The sequence below is a fragment of the Colius striatus genome, chromosome 4 (assembly GCF_028858725.1).
Source record: "Colius striatus isolate bColStr4 chromosome 4, bColStr4.1.hap1, whole genome shotgun sequence".
NCBI lineage: Eukaryota > Metazoa > Chordata > Aves > Coliiformes > Coliidae > Colius > Colius striatus.
Window position 1 is genome coordinate 61,111,438 of NC_084762.1, and position 16,413 is coordinate 61,127,850.

The 16,413-nt window shown below is 36.2% G+C and overlaps 1 protein-coding gene across 6 annotated transcripts in view; it reads right to left on the reverse strand.

Annotated features, from left to right (window-relative positions):
• PDE7A (phosphodiesterase 7A) overlaps nucleotides 1-16,413 on the reverse strand; it is a 72,914-nt gene that overhangs the window by 12,718 nt on the left and 43,783 nt on the right. For 2 of the 6 annotated variants that reach the window (XM_061994771.1, XM_061994773.1), the window contains exons 3-5: nucleotides 14,570-14,602; nucleotides 13,991-14,074; nucleotides 981-1,132 (exon numbers count right to left, since the gene is read on the reverse strand). In XM_061994771.1, the coding sequence (XP_061850755.1) occupies nucleotides 981-1,132; nucleotides 13,991-14,074; nucleotides 14,570-14,602 (269 nt within the window). The remainder of the gene's footprint in view (nucleotides 1-980; nucleotides 1,133-13,990; nucleotides 14,075-14,569; nucleotides 14,603-16,413) is intronic. The other 4 variants (XM_061994772.1, XM_010208256.2, XM_061994774.1 and 1 more) reach the window with 2 other exon arrangements.

Below are 16,413 nucleotides of genomic sequence, written 5' to 3' on the forward strand. Positions count from 1 at the left end.
TCTTTGCCTCTCCTACTCCTACCCCTACCAGAAATACCTATCCAGCACATTTTGCAACAGGTACTTGCCTTCTCCTATTCTCATAGATTGGTAGAGCTGTCTTGTGATACAACTACACATTCTAGCTTTTCTCCACCAGCCACTGTAACTCTGCTACCAGAACAAACAGGAGCATTAATATTTTACTATTAAATTACATGCACATTTTTTAAACCTCATCTTCCAGGTTATCAGACTCTTCCTATGCAGTGGCCTGATCACGTTCAGCAAAGACATATTAGTTGTATCATAAGCACATTCCTTTTTCTGCATCAAGATTACAACCAGAAAGCATAACATGCAATCAGTACGATGACACAGCTTTGGGATCCTGAGTAACCTTTGCCTGCCCACTCCTCTTCAGCACTACCCATCCTCCCTCCCCAATGCAACTAGCCTTTCATCCAACTAGTCATTCTCTTAGTACTGCTCATCTTCCCATTACCGGCTTTCCCCGCCTTACTGCGGCAGAGACACGTTACAGCTATCAGGCTTTGCTTTGCCTACCAAAGAAAAAATCAGCTTGGCATCATAATCTTCTCATAAATCCATTTACAACTTTTTCTTGAGTTTTCAAAAGTAGGTATTAATTTCTTAAATAAAGATACACTCTCCTTTTCTCACTATTTCTTCAATTATTAAGTTGCATCCTCCATTCACTGGAGTTATTAATAAAAACAAAACATAAGCTCTAAAAATTATCCCAGTAAACTTGTGGGCAATAAAAGAGTTTGTTAGAGACTATGTAACTTGGAATAGACCTTATTGAGATATACACATATATACATACATACACTTAAAAAAATACATGCACACATATAAAAAAATACATGCTTAAACGTTGTACTTGGTTGCACTTAAACATGAGTTACACACTAGCAAATATTTTTTTAAAACATAGTTAAAAAAAACCAACACAAACCAAAAATTAAGCAACCAACCTTTGCTTGTCCATTATAATCATCATCTAAAATGTTTGAAGAATTTGGAACAGTGATACCACGGAAAAAACGGGAAGATCTCAGGTATCTCTGGAAACTAAGCAACCGTCTCACATTTCTTGCAGACACAGACACCTCGATTTCAGAGTTTGCTACGAAAAAAAAGAAAATAAATACTCTCTCTAAAAAAACTACTAAAAAGAAGCTTGTTAAGGGAGGTTTGGTATAATGAAGACAATACAATTTTTTTGTGTATCAAACGTTTCGACCATAAGTACAGATATTTTTAATCAACAGTATGTACAACAGAGACATGGCTTAGGGGGGATTTTTTTTTTTTTAATGTAAGCATCCTGTGAAGAAAAAGAAACATATGGATCACAGTTAAAACTTGCATTTCTAAGAAACTTTGATGCTGAAAGGACGGAGTAGGGGAGAAGAGAGGGAAAAACCATATTAAGTAGAGAAGTCAGTGCAGATGTGCTCTTTCTAAAAACTGAGATCCTCAGAACCAACATAAGCCAGAACAGACTTCTTGTCCTCCCAAGAACCAGGAATACTAGAAACTGGTCAAGTAAGCAGTTCAGATTTTTGTTCTTCAAGTCAATCTAAAATCTTTAACGCATGGTCTTATTAACAACCTCAATTAAAAACCTTTATGATTTCTAGTGAAAGTGGGTTAGTTTTACATAAAGTAAATCTTTAGAAGTTTCAACATACTTTCAGTTCTGTTAACTCATCAATATACCAACTTCCAATCCAATATACCAATATTCCAATTTACCAAGACAATTTAGTAAATTGTCTTTGAACAGAACTGCCAATTGTATGAACATGTATCTAATCAAACGCAGCGGTATTTCAAATCAACAGTCTGCGCTAAAAAAGATTAAGTTGACAAAACCACAATATTCTTGCAAACATGCCTGAAATACCTCCATGAAGATGAACTGAGGTTCTCATCACTTTCAAAGGGATAACACAGATGACTTCACATCAAACATCTTTCATCATAGTCAAGGCAAAGGGCACAATGACTGAAGAGAGCAGCATCCACATATCCCAGTCACATAAGCAGGTGTACTACATATGATAAAGGTTGCTTACGAAGCAAGTCATGTGTACAGCATGCAAATAAATAGATTCTGTCGTGCTGCATTATCCTACCGCTATTTCTAATCACATTCATTAACACGAGGTTTCAGTCTGAGCACTCACACACTGCAGAACAGAGACACGGGGGGCTGCTCTTGTTAGCAGAGCATAGGTTTCAGGTAAGAAGTTTTTCCCCCTGAATCTTGATCCAGTCCCCTAAAATCCCAATTTCAGAACGGAAGTCATAAATAATAAAGCACTATAAAATACGTATATTTAAGTCAAAAATATCTCAAATGTTGAGAAAGTCACAAAGTCCAGGAACTTCATTAAATCTCAGTTTTAAGCAGGAGAAATCAGCACTCTTCTGGAAGTACAGATAGCTTTCTTGATCTTAAGTACCTTTTTACAGATCCATGGTTAACAAGAACCTACTTTTGTTGTTATGTTGTTATTCTAGAAGTAAGTCTGTTACAGACACTATCTGCTGATCTTTGGCAGAACAGTATGTTGGTAATACGAACAGAAAACAGCTTTGGTCAGCAAAGTGGACAATAGAACACAGAAATGCAGTAATTTAGCAGTATAGACCTGTTCTACCTATATTGTGTTCAACAGCTGCTGGGAGTTGCAAATGTTCTTGCTTCAGTGTTTTTTTCTGATGATGATGTGGGTACCGAGACAAATGAATTCATTTCCTGTGAAGTTCAACAGTCATCACTTTATTTTGCAATATCCTATTGAGACATTCATCTTAATATTTTTAAACTCTCTCAATTATCATCAGTTTGTAGAGTTAGTAAACTGCTACTGTTAAACATAGTTTAACATAGAAATTTTTTAAGCCAGAAAAAAAAAAAGCACTCCTCCAGCTGATATAATTGAAACAACAACAAGGCCTACTTCATTCCAGCTTTCCTGGCAATACATGATTTAGGTGACCCTGCTTCTGCAGGGCAGCTGGGCTAGATGATCTCTAAAGGTCCCTTCCAATCCTACCATTCTATGATTACTGAGGGAGGAAATGACCTCTGGAGATCATCTGGTCAAAATCCTCTGTTCAAGCAAGGCCACCTAAAAACACTGCCCAGGACTAAGTCCAGGCAGCTTTTGAGTATCTTCAAGGATGACAACTCCACAGCCTCCCTGGGCTACCTGTGCCAATGCTCAGTCACTCTCAGCAAAAAAGCATCTCCCAATGGTCACAGTCGTAACTACCTGTGAATTTTCAGTTTGTGCCCATTGCTCTGGTCCTGTTACTGGGCTCCACTGCTGGCTCTATCTTCTTTGCACCCTCCATTCACATATTTATATACACTAATACATTTTACCTGAGCCTTCTTGTCTCCAGGCTGAAGAGTCCCACCTCTGTGTCTTTCCTCATTCCTTAATCATCTTCCTGACCCTTTGCTGAACTCTCTCCATGTCTCTCTTCTGTACCAGGGAGCCCAGACCTGAAACTAGCACTCCAGGTATAGCCTCACCAGTACTGAATAAAGAGGCAGAATCACCTCCCTCCACATCAGGCAATACTCTGATGCAGCCCAGGATACCAGTTGCTTTCTTTGCAGCAACAGCATGTTGTTGGATCATGCGGTGTCCACCAGGACCCCTAGGTCCTTCTCTGCCAAGCTGCTTCCAGACGGTCAGTCCCCAGCCTCTGCGTGCCTGAGGTTGTTCCTCCCAAAGGGCTGGGCTTTGCACTTCCCTTTCAACTAATAGTTATTCCACATGTATAGGCCAAGTTAGGCAACAAAAGCTCGACCAAGCTTATTACCATTTATATCTGCAATGGTTAGAATATATTCCAAATATTTTGAGCCCCTCTTAGCACTCTGCAGTTCTAGAACAACTAATTCAGGGAGACTGTATCAACCCAAAAAGTACATTGCTCTCTAACAGTTAAACATTTGCTACAGGGCAATTCAGAATAGGTGAGTCATATGTGGAGGTTTGACAGGTAATTAATTTTAAAGAAAGATTGAAAAGAGCTGTCTTTCAAGGAAAGGCACAGCGTAGAGCGAGGGGGAAGAGACAAGTTCTTCTACTGCAGGAACACCAAAAGCATCTATGCTTGCAGTTTCTTTTCCTCACAAGTAAATTATTATGAAGGATACAAAAATCAACTGTGTTCTACCAGATCAGCAAAGACAAGTTCACGGGAAAGACTGGTAATCTGAATGACACAGTTGTGCAACAGACACTTGGTATTTCCCTCCTGGCACAAGGAGAAAATTCATTCCTTTTATATGCAGGATTAATAAGAGGATGTCAGCCTACACTCTTCTTTCATGCATCATGAAGCAAGATGCTAATTTCTGAGATTCTACCAAAGCAAGGTTCAGTAATGTATTTATAATGGGCAGAAAGTGAAGATTGAACAGTATATTACATCTGCTCAAGAAAAAGAATGCTGCAAAAACATCCCTTCTCTCCAGCCCAAACAACCTTCCTCTCATTTGGAGCTTTCAGAGTGCCAAATGCCTTTCCAATATCCAACAGCGATCATTTACTCTTAAGAGCTAAGTGCAGTTTTTAAGGATGAATTAGAATGAGAAAATAAACGTATATAACATCCACAGTCTTGAGAACTGACACAGAACAAAAGCAAAGTCAGGATGCTGCGCATGTTATAAAGGAAGCTACAGAACTCAGATGTGCCTTCAATGCAAACCACCATAGAACTGAAACTGCAGGCCCTTGTACCTACTCAACAGCAGCTCTCCTATGACATTCTTCCCCTCCCAACTCTTCATGTTTTACTTTCAAGTTAATTTTTATTAAATTTCTAAGCATCTTACACTCGTATAACGTAAAAAGCCCTTTCTCTAAAATAATGGAAAGGGACATTAACTGTTCACTAACTTCAGTTAAATTCCTAATATGCATATACAGTAATAATGCAGGTTGTCTTCCTGCAACAGAATTCATCTGAATTCCTAGACATTTATTTTAATCTCTCTTCCCACTCCCAATCTTTTAAGTGTGTTGTACTTCATGAAAATCTAAAATAAAATTATCACATTTCACAGGGATATTATTTATTTTTCTCATGCTGAAATAAAAATACAAAATAAGTAGAAAAATGACAAGTGACAATCACAAAATCATAATACATTGATATACATATTCTCAGAATTTGTCTTTCATATGTAATTACAGACAAGAAAAGGAAGAATGACAAGGTAATTATGGTTTGGTTTAATTTTTTATTAATAGAAACCTTAAATCCTAGCAAAATATTTTAAATTTCTTTAAATGTTGGCTGGAAAACTGTCTGGATGGTTGGGCCCACAGAGTTGTAGGGAACGGAGTTAAATCCAGATAATGGCCAGTCACCAGTGGTGTTCCCCAGAACTCAGTGCTGGAGCCTGTTCTATTTAACATCTTTATCAATGACCTGGATGAGGGGATTGAGTGTACCCTCAGTAAGTTTGCAGATGACACTAAGTTGGGCAGGAGTGTAGATGTGCTTGAGGACAGGAAGGCTCTTCAGAGGGACCTGGACAGGCTGGAGCAATGGGCCAAGGCCAATTGTATGTTCAACAAGACGAAGTGCAGGGTCCTGCACTTAGGCCACAACCCCATGCAACGCTACAGGTTTCGGGATGAGTGGCTGGAAAGCTGTCCTGCAAAAAAAGATTTGGGAGTGTAGACTGACAGTTGGCTGAACATGAGCCAGCAGTGTGTCCAGGTGGCCAAGAAGGCTAATGGCAGCCTGGCCTGTATCAGAAACAGTGGGACTAGCAGGACCAGGGAAGTGACTGTTTCCCCTGTACTGCTGAGGTCACACCTTGAGTACTGTGTTCAGTTCTGGGCCCCTCACTACAAGGACATGGCGGTGCTGGATCATGTCCAGAGACAGATAATGAAGCTGGTGAAGAGTCTAGAGAACAAGTCTGATGAGGAGTGGTTGAGAAAACTAGGGTTGTTTAGTCTGGAGAAAGGAAGTCTATAGCAAGGTGAGGGCTAGTCTCCTCGCCTATATAACAAGTGATAGGACAAGAAGAAATGGCCTCAAGTTGCATCAGGAGAGGTTTAGGTTCAACATTAGGAAAAATTTCTTCACTGATAGGGCTGTTGAACACTGGAACAGGCTGCTCAGGGAGGTAGTGGGTTCACCATCCCTGGAGATATTTAAAAGATGCATTGACGAGGTACTGAGGGACATGGTTTAGTGGCAGTTTTAGGTTAGTGGTTAGACTTGATGATCTTGAAAGTTCTTTCCCAACTGGAAAGGACTCTACGACTCTATGATAAAAAGTTCTATGAGTCTCTGATGGAGTCCTGGTTGAAACAAGGCTATCCAGTGTAAGAACTGTACCTCCATTTCTTCCCCGCTACAGCCCAAAAGGCAAATAATTTTGCAATTGCCAATAGAAAAAGCTTAACTGAGCATCACAGGTATCACCGCCCCTAACACAAAAAAAAGAAATTTAAAAAAAACATTTCAGAGGATGGTTCTTTCTTATGTTTTAATGTGATGAACTGAGATGTGTAGGTCCACCAGAGGAAGGTTTTTTCCTAAAGAAATAAAAAAAAAATCAGGGAAATCTGTCATGGAAGTAATCTCTCACAATTTTTCCACACTACATCCAACTACACATTTACCATGTTTACATAGGAGATGCTATCACCAAATCTGACATAATATCTGAAAGTTTCCACGACTTCTAAGCATAAGTGTTTGAAAGAAATACACCATTTCACATATCAATTAGAACCATATTTCCAAGGCCTTTCAGGATACAAATAACTTCCCATTTCTGAATAATCTGAAAGTATTACCTAGCATTTCAGACCACTAGAGGGACCCATAAGCATTCTAATTTCACATCTACTCCCATCAAGCCATTAAGAAATTAATAATAGATCCATGCACATTTGTAAAAAATAAGCCCTGTTGTTTAACTCTTCTTTAATTTCTCCACATACAACTTGAATTTTAAAATTAAAGACGTTCAGTACTAAAATCATATATAAAACTATTATTTCATTTTGAAGACAATTTCAGAAAGGATTTTAAAGTTACATATGGACTATTGGTGTCTAAATTATTTTATACTTCCTTTCTTCCTTAGACCCACTCTGAAGCCCTGTTTAGCATCATTGTAAGGCAAGATATTCTCTCTTTTTCTAAAAGAAAAAATTAAGCCAGACTGTTTTGCTTTTACTATATTGTACATTCATACTTTTTTTTTTCCCAAAATAATAATGATGACCAGAAAGTACGCTATGAGTTACGGATTACTTATATAAATATGGCTCTGCCAGTGTCTTCTGAGTAGAATCAGAAAAAAATGTGAAGTTTCAAGAAACAGTACCACAACCCTCATTCAAAACTCTAGTAGTTTTCAATAGAACTTCCCTGATGGAAGGCAACTGCTAGGTATCACCCCTCATCAGAGATAACTCCTTTCCTGAAGAATCTTACAGAGGGAAATACTGCCCTAACAAAGTGTAGAGCTGTGGAACAGCAGAATAATTTAGCTTGGAAGGGTCAGAGGAGACTTCTGCAAGTCTCTGATACAATTCTCTGCTCAAAGCAGAACTAATTTGAGAGAAATTATTCTAATTGCAAGGATTACAATACTTCAGTATGAATTAAATGCCATTTCTCCAGTGGTACTGCAAGCCATTTCACAGCAGCAAAACTGTAAAGAAAACAGTGTTTAAAGGTACCTAAAGGGTTCTGCTCCTGTAAGTCTTGAATTTTGTCTCCTCTTAATGTTTTTGTAAACACCTCAGGATGAATATGAACTATGTCATTCCTGTGCTAGATTGCCTAACATTTTGCAATTATCTTAGGAGTAGGAGTATTCTATAAGGCATATTCTTTCCCTACCAAATCACTGAATCATAACACCAGCAATCCTGCAACTGTATACTTTCCTTTTTACCCAAATCCATGCACTGGACAAAACAAATCTGTAGCTAACAGCATAGTGCGAAGAAGCACAGAGCTAAGAAGCCTCACTAAAGTAAAATATTTGAAGGAATATCATCAGAATATAAATACATCCCTTATAAAAATGGGTTATGCTGTGTTAATCAATGTACTGATGCTCTTGAACAAGTATACAATGCATAATGGTTCATCTCTTTTCCCAAAAGAAGGATAATGTATTCTAGATCATCACCACATCCTTTTCTTGATGTCTACCAAGAAAACAATTCTTTGGTGGGTGCCTTAGCAATCTTTTAATTCTATGACATTGGAATGACAGAACCATCAAGTAATACTTTTTGGAAATGAGAAAAGAATTCAAAAAAGTAACACATCACAGTAGATAGAAAGAGACTCTCTCTTAAGCGTCTGTACAACTGTCGATACAAAAGTCAAACTAGAAGCAGAGACAAAAATGAAAGAATTTTCATGTACTTTATGTCCAATAGTCCAGCATTTTAAAAAAAGGGCCATTCAAAATAAGCTACTTGGAGAAGGAACACATTGAAGAAGTTCAAAAGAAAAGAAAAATACCTAGAATGTGTCTATGTCTTCCTCTAAGCTCAAACTTACCTCAGCAATAAAACATTGAGTGAGCTGTACCAGCACAAGACTCCAGAGCACACATACTGTTTTACAGAAACTTGAAAAAAATAAATTGTAAGTAAAATAACAATCGAGGATAGTAAAAACAAAGCAAAACAAATCTGTCCTGTATTCTTAATTGGAATCTTTTATCCTGAAATCTTTCTTAACCAAGCTCACTTTTCACTGAAGTTTATATTTGATTTTCTTTTGGCCACAGCTGTATTTAAGACATTGTCTGTGACTTCCTCTTGTTTTGACTGCATTCTCCACACTAAACTGAAGTCAACATTTCTCTCAGATTAAGGAAAACAATTTGTTTGAATATTCTGTGTTGTGAATTATTAAGATGACAATTCCAGATGCATCCTTCACAGAAAAGCAGCTTTTAGAGAAATCTCTTGAGTACAAGCTTTTCACTCGTCAGTGCTGGTATTTTTACAGGGAAACAAATACCTTGTTAAACCTATGTACATAAAGAAATCTTCATGACTTCATTCACTGTGAAGCTCACCCTTTTGCACAGTAAACTGTTGAACAAGACAGACTATTACTCTTAACCAGATTCAGTTAGGTAACTCCTCTATTTTCTTGAAACAAAGGCAGCATTCAGCTTCATCTGGACTATGTTAATTTTATCTCAGTCCCTATATGTTATTGTCAAAGGACGATCAGGTGCTGTTACACAAAGAGTTCTCAAATTGGTTAAGGTAATCTATTTGGATTTGAACTCTCTTCTTCGATTTCTGGCCTCTCACCCAAGTCTAAATTCACTACGGTAAACCTTTTACAACGATTTGTGAAGAAAAAAAAAAAAAACCTGGAAAGTTCAAAACATTGTAAACAGTAAATGATGACAACTTTGCTAGAAGTCAAAACAGCACATAAAATGTTCCTTGAACTGAAATTTTCAAGTAAACAGTCTGACAGTTGTATAGGAGAGAAATTCTGGAACTTGATGTATCTGAACTCTGAAGAGAAAGAATTAGATTTATCTGTGACCTATAGAAGTCACCTTAACTCTTCCTTTCTTCCCGTGCTAAAAAACCTCCATATACAGCTAAGGAGAAGAACCATCTAAGTTCTCAATGAAGTCTTCAGTTCCTATCACATCATTTTCTCTCCTATGTGAAGCATTTTACTCTGTACCACCATCAATTTGATTCAAAATTTATTAATTCCTAAATGTTTACAAAAACTAAATTACTAACTCAAAAAGACCTTTCTCCTTTCTACTAAATTTTAACTCACAGATGTAATATATTCAATTATCTATAAAACACAAAGTAGAGCCACACGTGTTGGCATCATCACCATCTCCCCCTAGAAGCATGCAGACTAGAGTACAACAGGAAAACACAAAGAAAAAAAAATGTTTCCTCTCCACAAAACCTAAGTATTCAGTTTTTATCTGGTTCTTCCAGACTATATCCAACAACTCTTTCCTAAAAAATGTCTGAAAGCACTGAAGTATCTGCATAGGACACATTATTTTTGCTGCTATCTTCACCACTTCAGCCTCACTTCATTAATTTCTGCTTCACTTCCTCACTATAATATACTGTACATATGACTGAGCACGTCTGCTGATTATTGCTTTTCAGGTAAAATGGTGTTTGGGTCACACTATTTTTTTTTGTTTCTGCCTGCTAGAAAATCCTCACAAATATAATCAAAGTTTCTTGTGTATATATACACACACACAGACCCGCCTGGACACGTTCCTATGCGACCTGATCTAGGTTGACCTGCTTCTGCAGGGAGGTTGGACTAGATCTCTAAAGCTCTCTTCCAACCCTACCATTCTATGATTCTACTCTACATAAAAAACAAGAGAGATATTACTGACAATCTCCCAGTACCAGGAAAGCAAAACTTAAGATGTTATTGCTGGTTTGCTATTTCTGAAAAAAAGGGACTATTTTTATACTGTCATTTACCAATTCTTTTACTAAAGACACTACATCAGCTTTTATCAACATACTCTGTCAACACCGCAGAATGAATTACTGTCTGGAGCAACATAAAAAAAAAATAAAAAGTAAATCACATTAACTGTAGTCTGCTTGTAAACCAGCAGAGAGAAAAAGTGGTTATAACCACTGCAATCATTTTTTCAATAACTTCCCTGAAAATGAAACAGTACATGCTGCGTTGTGAGACAATAAACTGCCACACTTCCTCCTTATTCCCTGAGGATTGAAAACTAGATCCAGTGCTCTACATTCAACTCTGAAAACACTAAAATGTATGCAATTTACTGTGAAATATGTACATCCACTTAACAAAACCAGACCATTATATTTCAGGTTAAACTTTATTTCTGAGGAAGAAAGTTACATGGCTGCTCTCTCTTCTCCAGAAATGGCAGCTTTTAGCTGCCAACTTGAGTTTGTGCCCATGGTCCCACACAGATATAATCAATAGGTTACGGTAACAGAAAAACTACTAATTGATGTCCCGACATTAACCAATTACCAATCAACAAGAAGAATACAAGTCTGACTTTCCCCATTTATCAGGATGCATTCTCATTGAAACAGAAATTTTATTGAGCCATTCTTCCTGGCTAGTTCCTGCAATTAGCTATAAAAAAAAAAATTACTTCTGGAATAATGGATAACACAGAAGAAAATCTACCACCCGAATTTAAGTTGGATTATCAGTCAAATCCTGCATTTAATAATCCTCTGATGACTCATATCACCATTTCTAGCAACAACAATAAATATTTTTTCCAACAAACATTTTAAAAGAGTTTCCTATGAAGAAGTTACCATTTGAATACTTCTGGCTAGTTTAAAAACCTAAATAGTCACATGTCAGTTACAGAACTCTGTCATGAAGATCCTTAAGAAGAAACAGAAGTGGTTTTAAGAACTAAATGCTAACTTTACTTTGGTAACACTGGTTGAAGTTGCAAGCAAAAATAGTGCTATGAAACAGAAGTGATTATTACAAAACTGAAACAGTAACTTCCTGAGAAAAGACTAATGCACTTAAAATTCAGTTCTCTTCAAGTCTACTAATGAAATACTGAGTTAAAAGCCTGTTAATAAAAGATTGGAAAAAGAACTGGTCAGCAGATTATTAGCTGGGACTTCCTGAAAGACATTTAATTTCTTTACAAGACGTCATTGACAGAAAAAGAAAATACTGCTAAACAACAAGTTAGCTAAGGACAATTTAAAAAGGCAATAACACTTGAACACTCTGAATGATAGCCAGTACATAAATTACCTGCAAAACAGGTAAGCAATGATGATTGCAAAATATTTAGAACCACAGAATAAAGTTAGTGAATAGTGGAAGAAAGTCAGAGTGAAACTTTACAAACACCATGAAGGAAGCACATCCATGCATTACTGATGTTCAGTATGCAGCTGTAGTGAGGTAAAGCCAACATTCAGATGCTTTAGCCTGCTTCAGCTGCAGAAGACAACATTTTCAGTCCAGCTTTTGCCCCAAGAAAAGAAGAGCCAGCTGGTTCAGTTGGCTCCCCTCACATGCTGACTGCTGCTGCTCATACAGGTGAACGTTTTTCCAATCATGTAGCTCTACGTGGAAAAATTCTTCTTCTGAAGAAGGTGAAAAGAACATCCTAAAAATGAGGTCAAATCTAACCCCCACAACTTCTCTCTACCCATAGTTGGACAGTGCAATACCAAAACTCTGATGCTTAAAACAGGTAAGGAAACACTGATCAGAACTCGATTAGCATTGCACAAAAAAAGAAAATATTTTAGTGATTTAAAAAAAGACAACTCAATCATGTCTGTAAATTAACAGATAATCTAGTGAAATGGTAAGAGACAGGGCTGAATTCCTTACTGAAACTCTACAATTCAGCAGGAGTCTTAAATCAAAGAGCAAACAGCCAATAGACCACAGTCCTGAAGTGCAAAAAAATCTGACTGTAATATGGCAACTCTGAAAACTGCCACAGCAGCTGACTCCAGAGGTAAGCTATAGCCAAAGAATTTTTTGGGCCTCCTAGCAACATTCTTTGCTGTCATCAGACACCACAGTTGATGTTGCTAAAAGTTGGTGCCTCTGCCTGAACAAGTAGGGACAAGAAGAAAGGGTGTGAAAATCCTTTTCCTGATTAGTCATGATCTGCCTGATGCACAAACATCAGGATAGAAAGAAACAGTGTGATGAGTACTACAGAAAATACAGTGAATTAGACAGCAACAATATTATACATGACTGCATTTTAACAGGTAATTCATACTTGTTAGTATTTTCCTGTATCAGCATGAAATGCCACACACATACACACACAAAAAGACATGGTTATGTAATTCATAAACTGCATGCTATTCCTACAGAGAATTTCATTATACTCAATAATCAGGAATTGAGACAGAATTATCATCCTCTTTATTGAAAAAATCAATAGCATACTCTTCAAACTTTGTTTTCTCACCTATTTTATACTAACTTTTGAATGAAACTAAGAATTTTAAATTTAAGTAGTGATCTACTTTTCAAAAGAGTAACTTAAGATGACAATATTATTTAGACCAGTTTCTGCCACTCATTGTTATTAATAAGGTAATTACAACAACCACACTTGTAATCCTGAAGTAAGTATTTTTCAATCCCTTCACTGCATTCAGAATACTTGGAATTGTGCTGGTACAATGGTGGTATAGATACTTTATGACATAATACATTAATATTACTGGCATAGTTTAATTAATATTTTAATCCTCTACACTGTTGCTGCATGTTGATTTGGTGGTTAACGAAGCTTTCACATTACAGTGGATACTGCATTATTTAGTTATAACAATATAGATGTAGAGAAAAATGTGAAAAAGTCTTGTCACACTACTGATAAAAAATGTTTCCAAAAAATCCAAACAAAAAAAATTTAGTCTGCTACTTTCTTGTAACATTATAATCTTTAAGATTTGTCCATGTTCAAAATATTTAAGTTCTACTACATGTTTGAGTAAACATAACATTAATTGATTATGAGAGGGTCAATAATGTTGACATTTTCTATAATTCTCTTCAAACATACTGGATGAGGCCCTTCTGCTGCTTCATAAAAGCAGGAAAGTATTCTCAATTGATTGGGTCTGCCAAGAATGAACTGGGCACACACATCAGTAGCTGCACATAAGATAGTCTTCATTTCCATAGGTATACAGATTTAAATCCAAGGAGTTTAAACTAGATTTTTTTTTTAAAGAAAAAGTAGTTGTTTACATTTTCCTCTTGTTTTTGGTAATAAAGTACGGTGAAAGACTTTCCTAAGTAGTATAAAAAACGGTCTTGCTATATAATAAGCTGCTAACCTTATTTTTAGAGGCTCAGTAGTTAAAACTAATGGAAGCCTTTACTTGTCATTTATCTGCTTTTAAATACTTACAGTGAAAAATACGGAAATCAATGTATGGATGAGAACCTCTTCTCTCTGTTTCAAATCCTGCCCGACTTCTTACTCGCACATCTCCTAGAAACAGGGTCAAGAGTGAAATAAAAGTGTGGAAGAGTGGCAGAGATAAAATGCAAATGAACATAGCCTGGAGGGGTAAAGATTTATGTACTTAATGAAGGAGGGTTATTCAAACAATAGGCCTACTTCAATGATTTTTGTTTTAAAGGTGAAATTCAAAACAAAGTTTGAAGACTAGTTAAACATGCAATTGCATGCTTTCTTGTCAAAATCTCTCCTGCCTAAGCATACGTTGCCAGAAGCATGTGATAAGCATTCAGATGAAATTAGGAACAGCTTGCTACACCAGTATGGTAAAAATGCACCTTAATATGACAGGAAACAAGAACACTGAAAATTTATTTGTTCCTCAGTAGCACACATAAAACGATAACATTTTGTGTAATACAAAAAAGATTCAGCTTCTAGAAATGGTAGCTTTTAGCAAATAAGCTAGTTACAGTATGGTTTTATATTACATAATAGAATATTTTCCCACTAGCATTTACTTACTTGTGCTGAGCTGTTTGAATATTACACAAGAGCCTAGTAAAATACCAAAACTCAGTATTAAAATTTTATCAAACTATTTTGCACTGCAAATAGCTTCAACCTGAATCTCTTAGCATACTAGTTGATTAATACTTAGTATTTTACCAACTGAAAGCTGATCAGTATTTTTTATTAGTATTTGTATGTATGAATGTAAGTAGTTCACCTAGATTAAAAGATTTCACTTAAAATCCTGTGGCAATTGCAAATTTGGGCAAACCTTGGAGGATCAAATGCAATAGTGTTTCCCTCTTCAAATCCTAACAAATAAGTGAAATTTAAGATGCAAAAGTGTTCTAGCTTCTAATTATGGAAATCCTTCAAGTGTAGTATTCTACTCTTCTTAAACACAGTGATTTTCATATGAAGAAAAACTTAAGTATTTAACATGAAGAATTAAGACTGATTTTATAAGAACAAAATAAAAACTCAGCTACCTAATTTCCAGCAACTGATAACATCTTTAAAGTGTTCTTTTCCTTTTCTCCTCCAACCTGCTAATTTGTAACACTGAAGCAGCCAAGTTGTCAGAAAATAGGTAAAAACACTAAAACTTTAGTAGTATTCTTTTCACACTTAAGTATTTTTCTAGAGACACACTGACATTATCTATAGCGACACACTTCTCACTAATTTTATCTTGCTAGCCACCCTGGTCAGACCACAAAAAGATAAGTAGGCCCAGGGGTCTCTAAACGATGAGTCTAACATTACATATCTGTAAAAACACACCAAATACACGTGGTTTTCAGTTATTACTCCATTTGGGTTTTTTTAACTGAAAATCTTAACACAGCTGCAAGGGAAAGTAAGCCAATTACTACCTGTAAACATTATTTTTGAGACCACTGACAATATATTACTTATAAAGGTTTCAAGCTCTCCTCTGAGCACAATGAATGAGGCTCATCTTGTTCCAAACAATACAGAGGCAGCAAATTGTAGAACTCTTCTGTTAGGCGCAAGCAACTGGTGAATCATATTTATAAAATAAATTATTAAAAAGGAAAAATTGAGCAATTTTTTAGAAGAGGAGACAAGTGTTAATTAATAGTTGTGTAAAAAAATACCAATTTACGTACAAGAAAATGCAACTTCCTTTACCTTTCACCCATGTTTATCTGGGTATCAATCACAGCTGTAGCTGTGTGAACGAGTTCACCAGCAGAATTAAAAGAAAAAGAAACCTTTAGTTGAGATTTTGCTGTTTCTACAGGAGAGGTGATACATCTTTAATCAACTATATATTTCAAAGTAGTCTGAACTTTCAAAATTTACAAACCATAACATGAATAAGCAAATCATTTTAATCAGCATAAAACTAGGTTTTGCTGAACGATTTTACTCGTTCGGTGTCAAGAAAAGTTCACAGACAAATACCTCAAGACTAACATGGAATTCCTCAAATAAAACAAGTTGGTTCATCTGATAAATGATAACCAGAAAATTTCTCTCTGCTTTCTTTTCTTATTTACTAGTACCTTGTCTAACAGCATAGATGGAACAGCAGTATCCTTGTTACCCTTTAAAATGCAAGCAACATTGTGGATTTTGAGTAGGAAAACAAGAAAAAACTGTACAAGAGAAATGCAGAACTGAAACTAACTATATTTCTTTCAACAGAAATTATTAAAGCATCTCTTTACAGGAGTAGTTAGCCAAGAAAAATGCACATGGCAAATTGTAATCAGGCAATTGTAATAAGATAAAGGTAAAATACGAGTATTTACCTGAATACATCTCAAATAAGAAATATCCAGGAAGGAAAGCAAAATATCTCTCTCCTTGATCCATTCAGAAGCAAC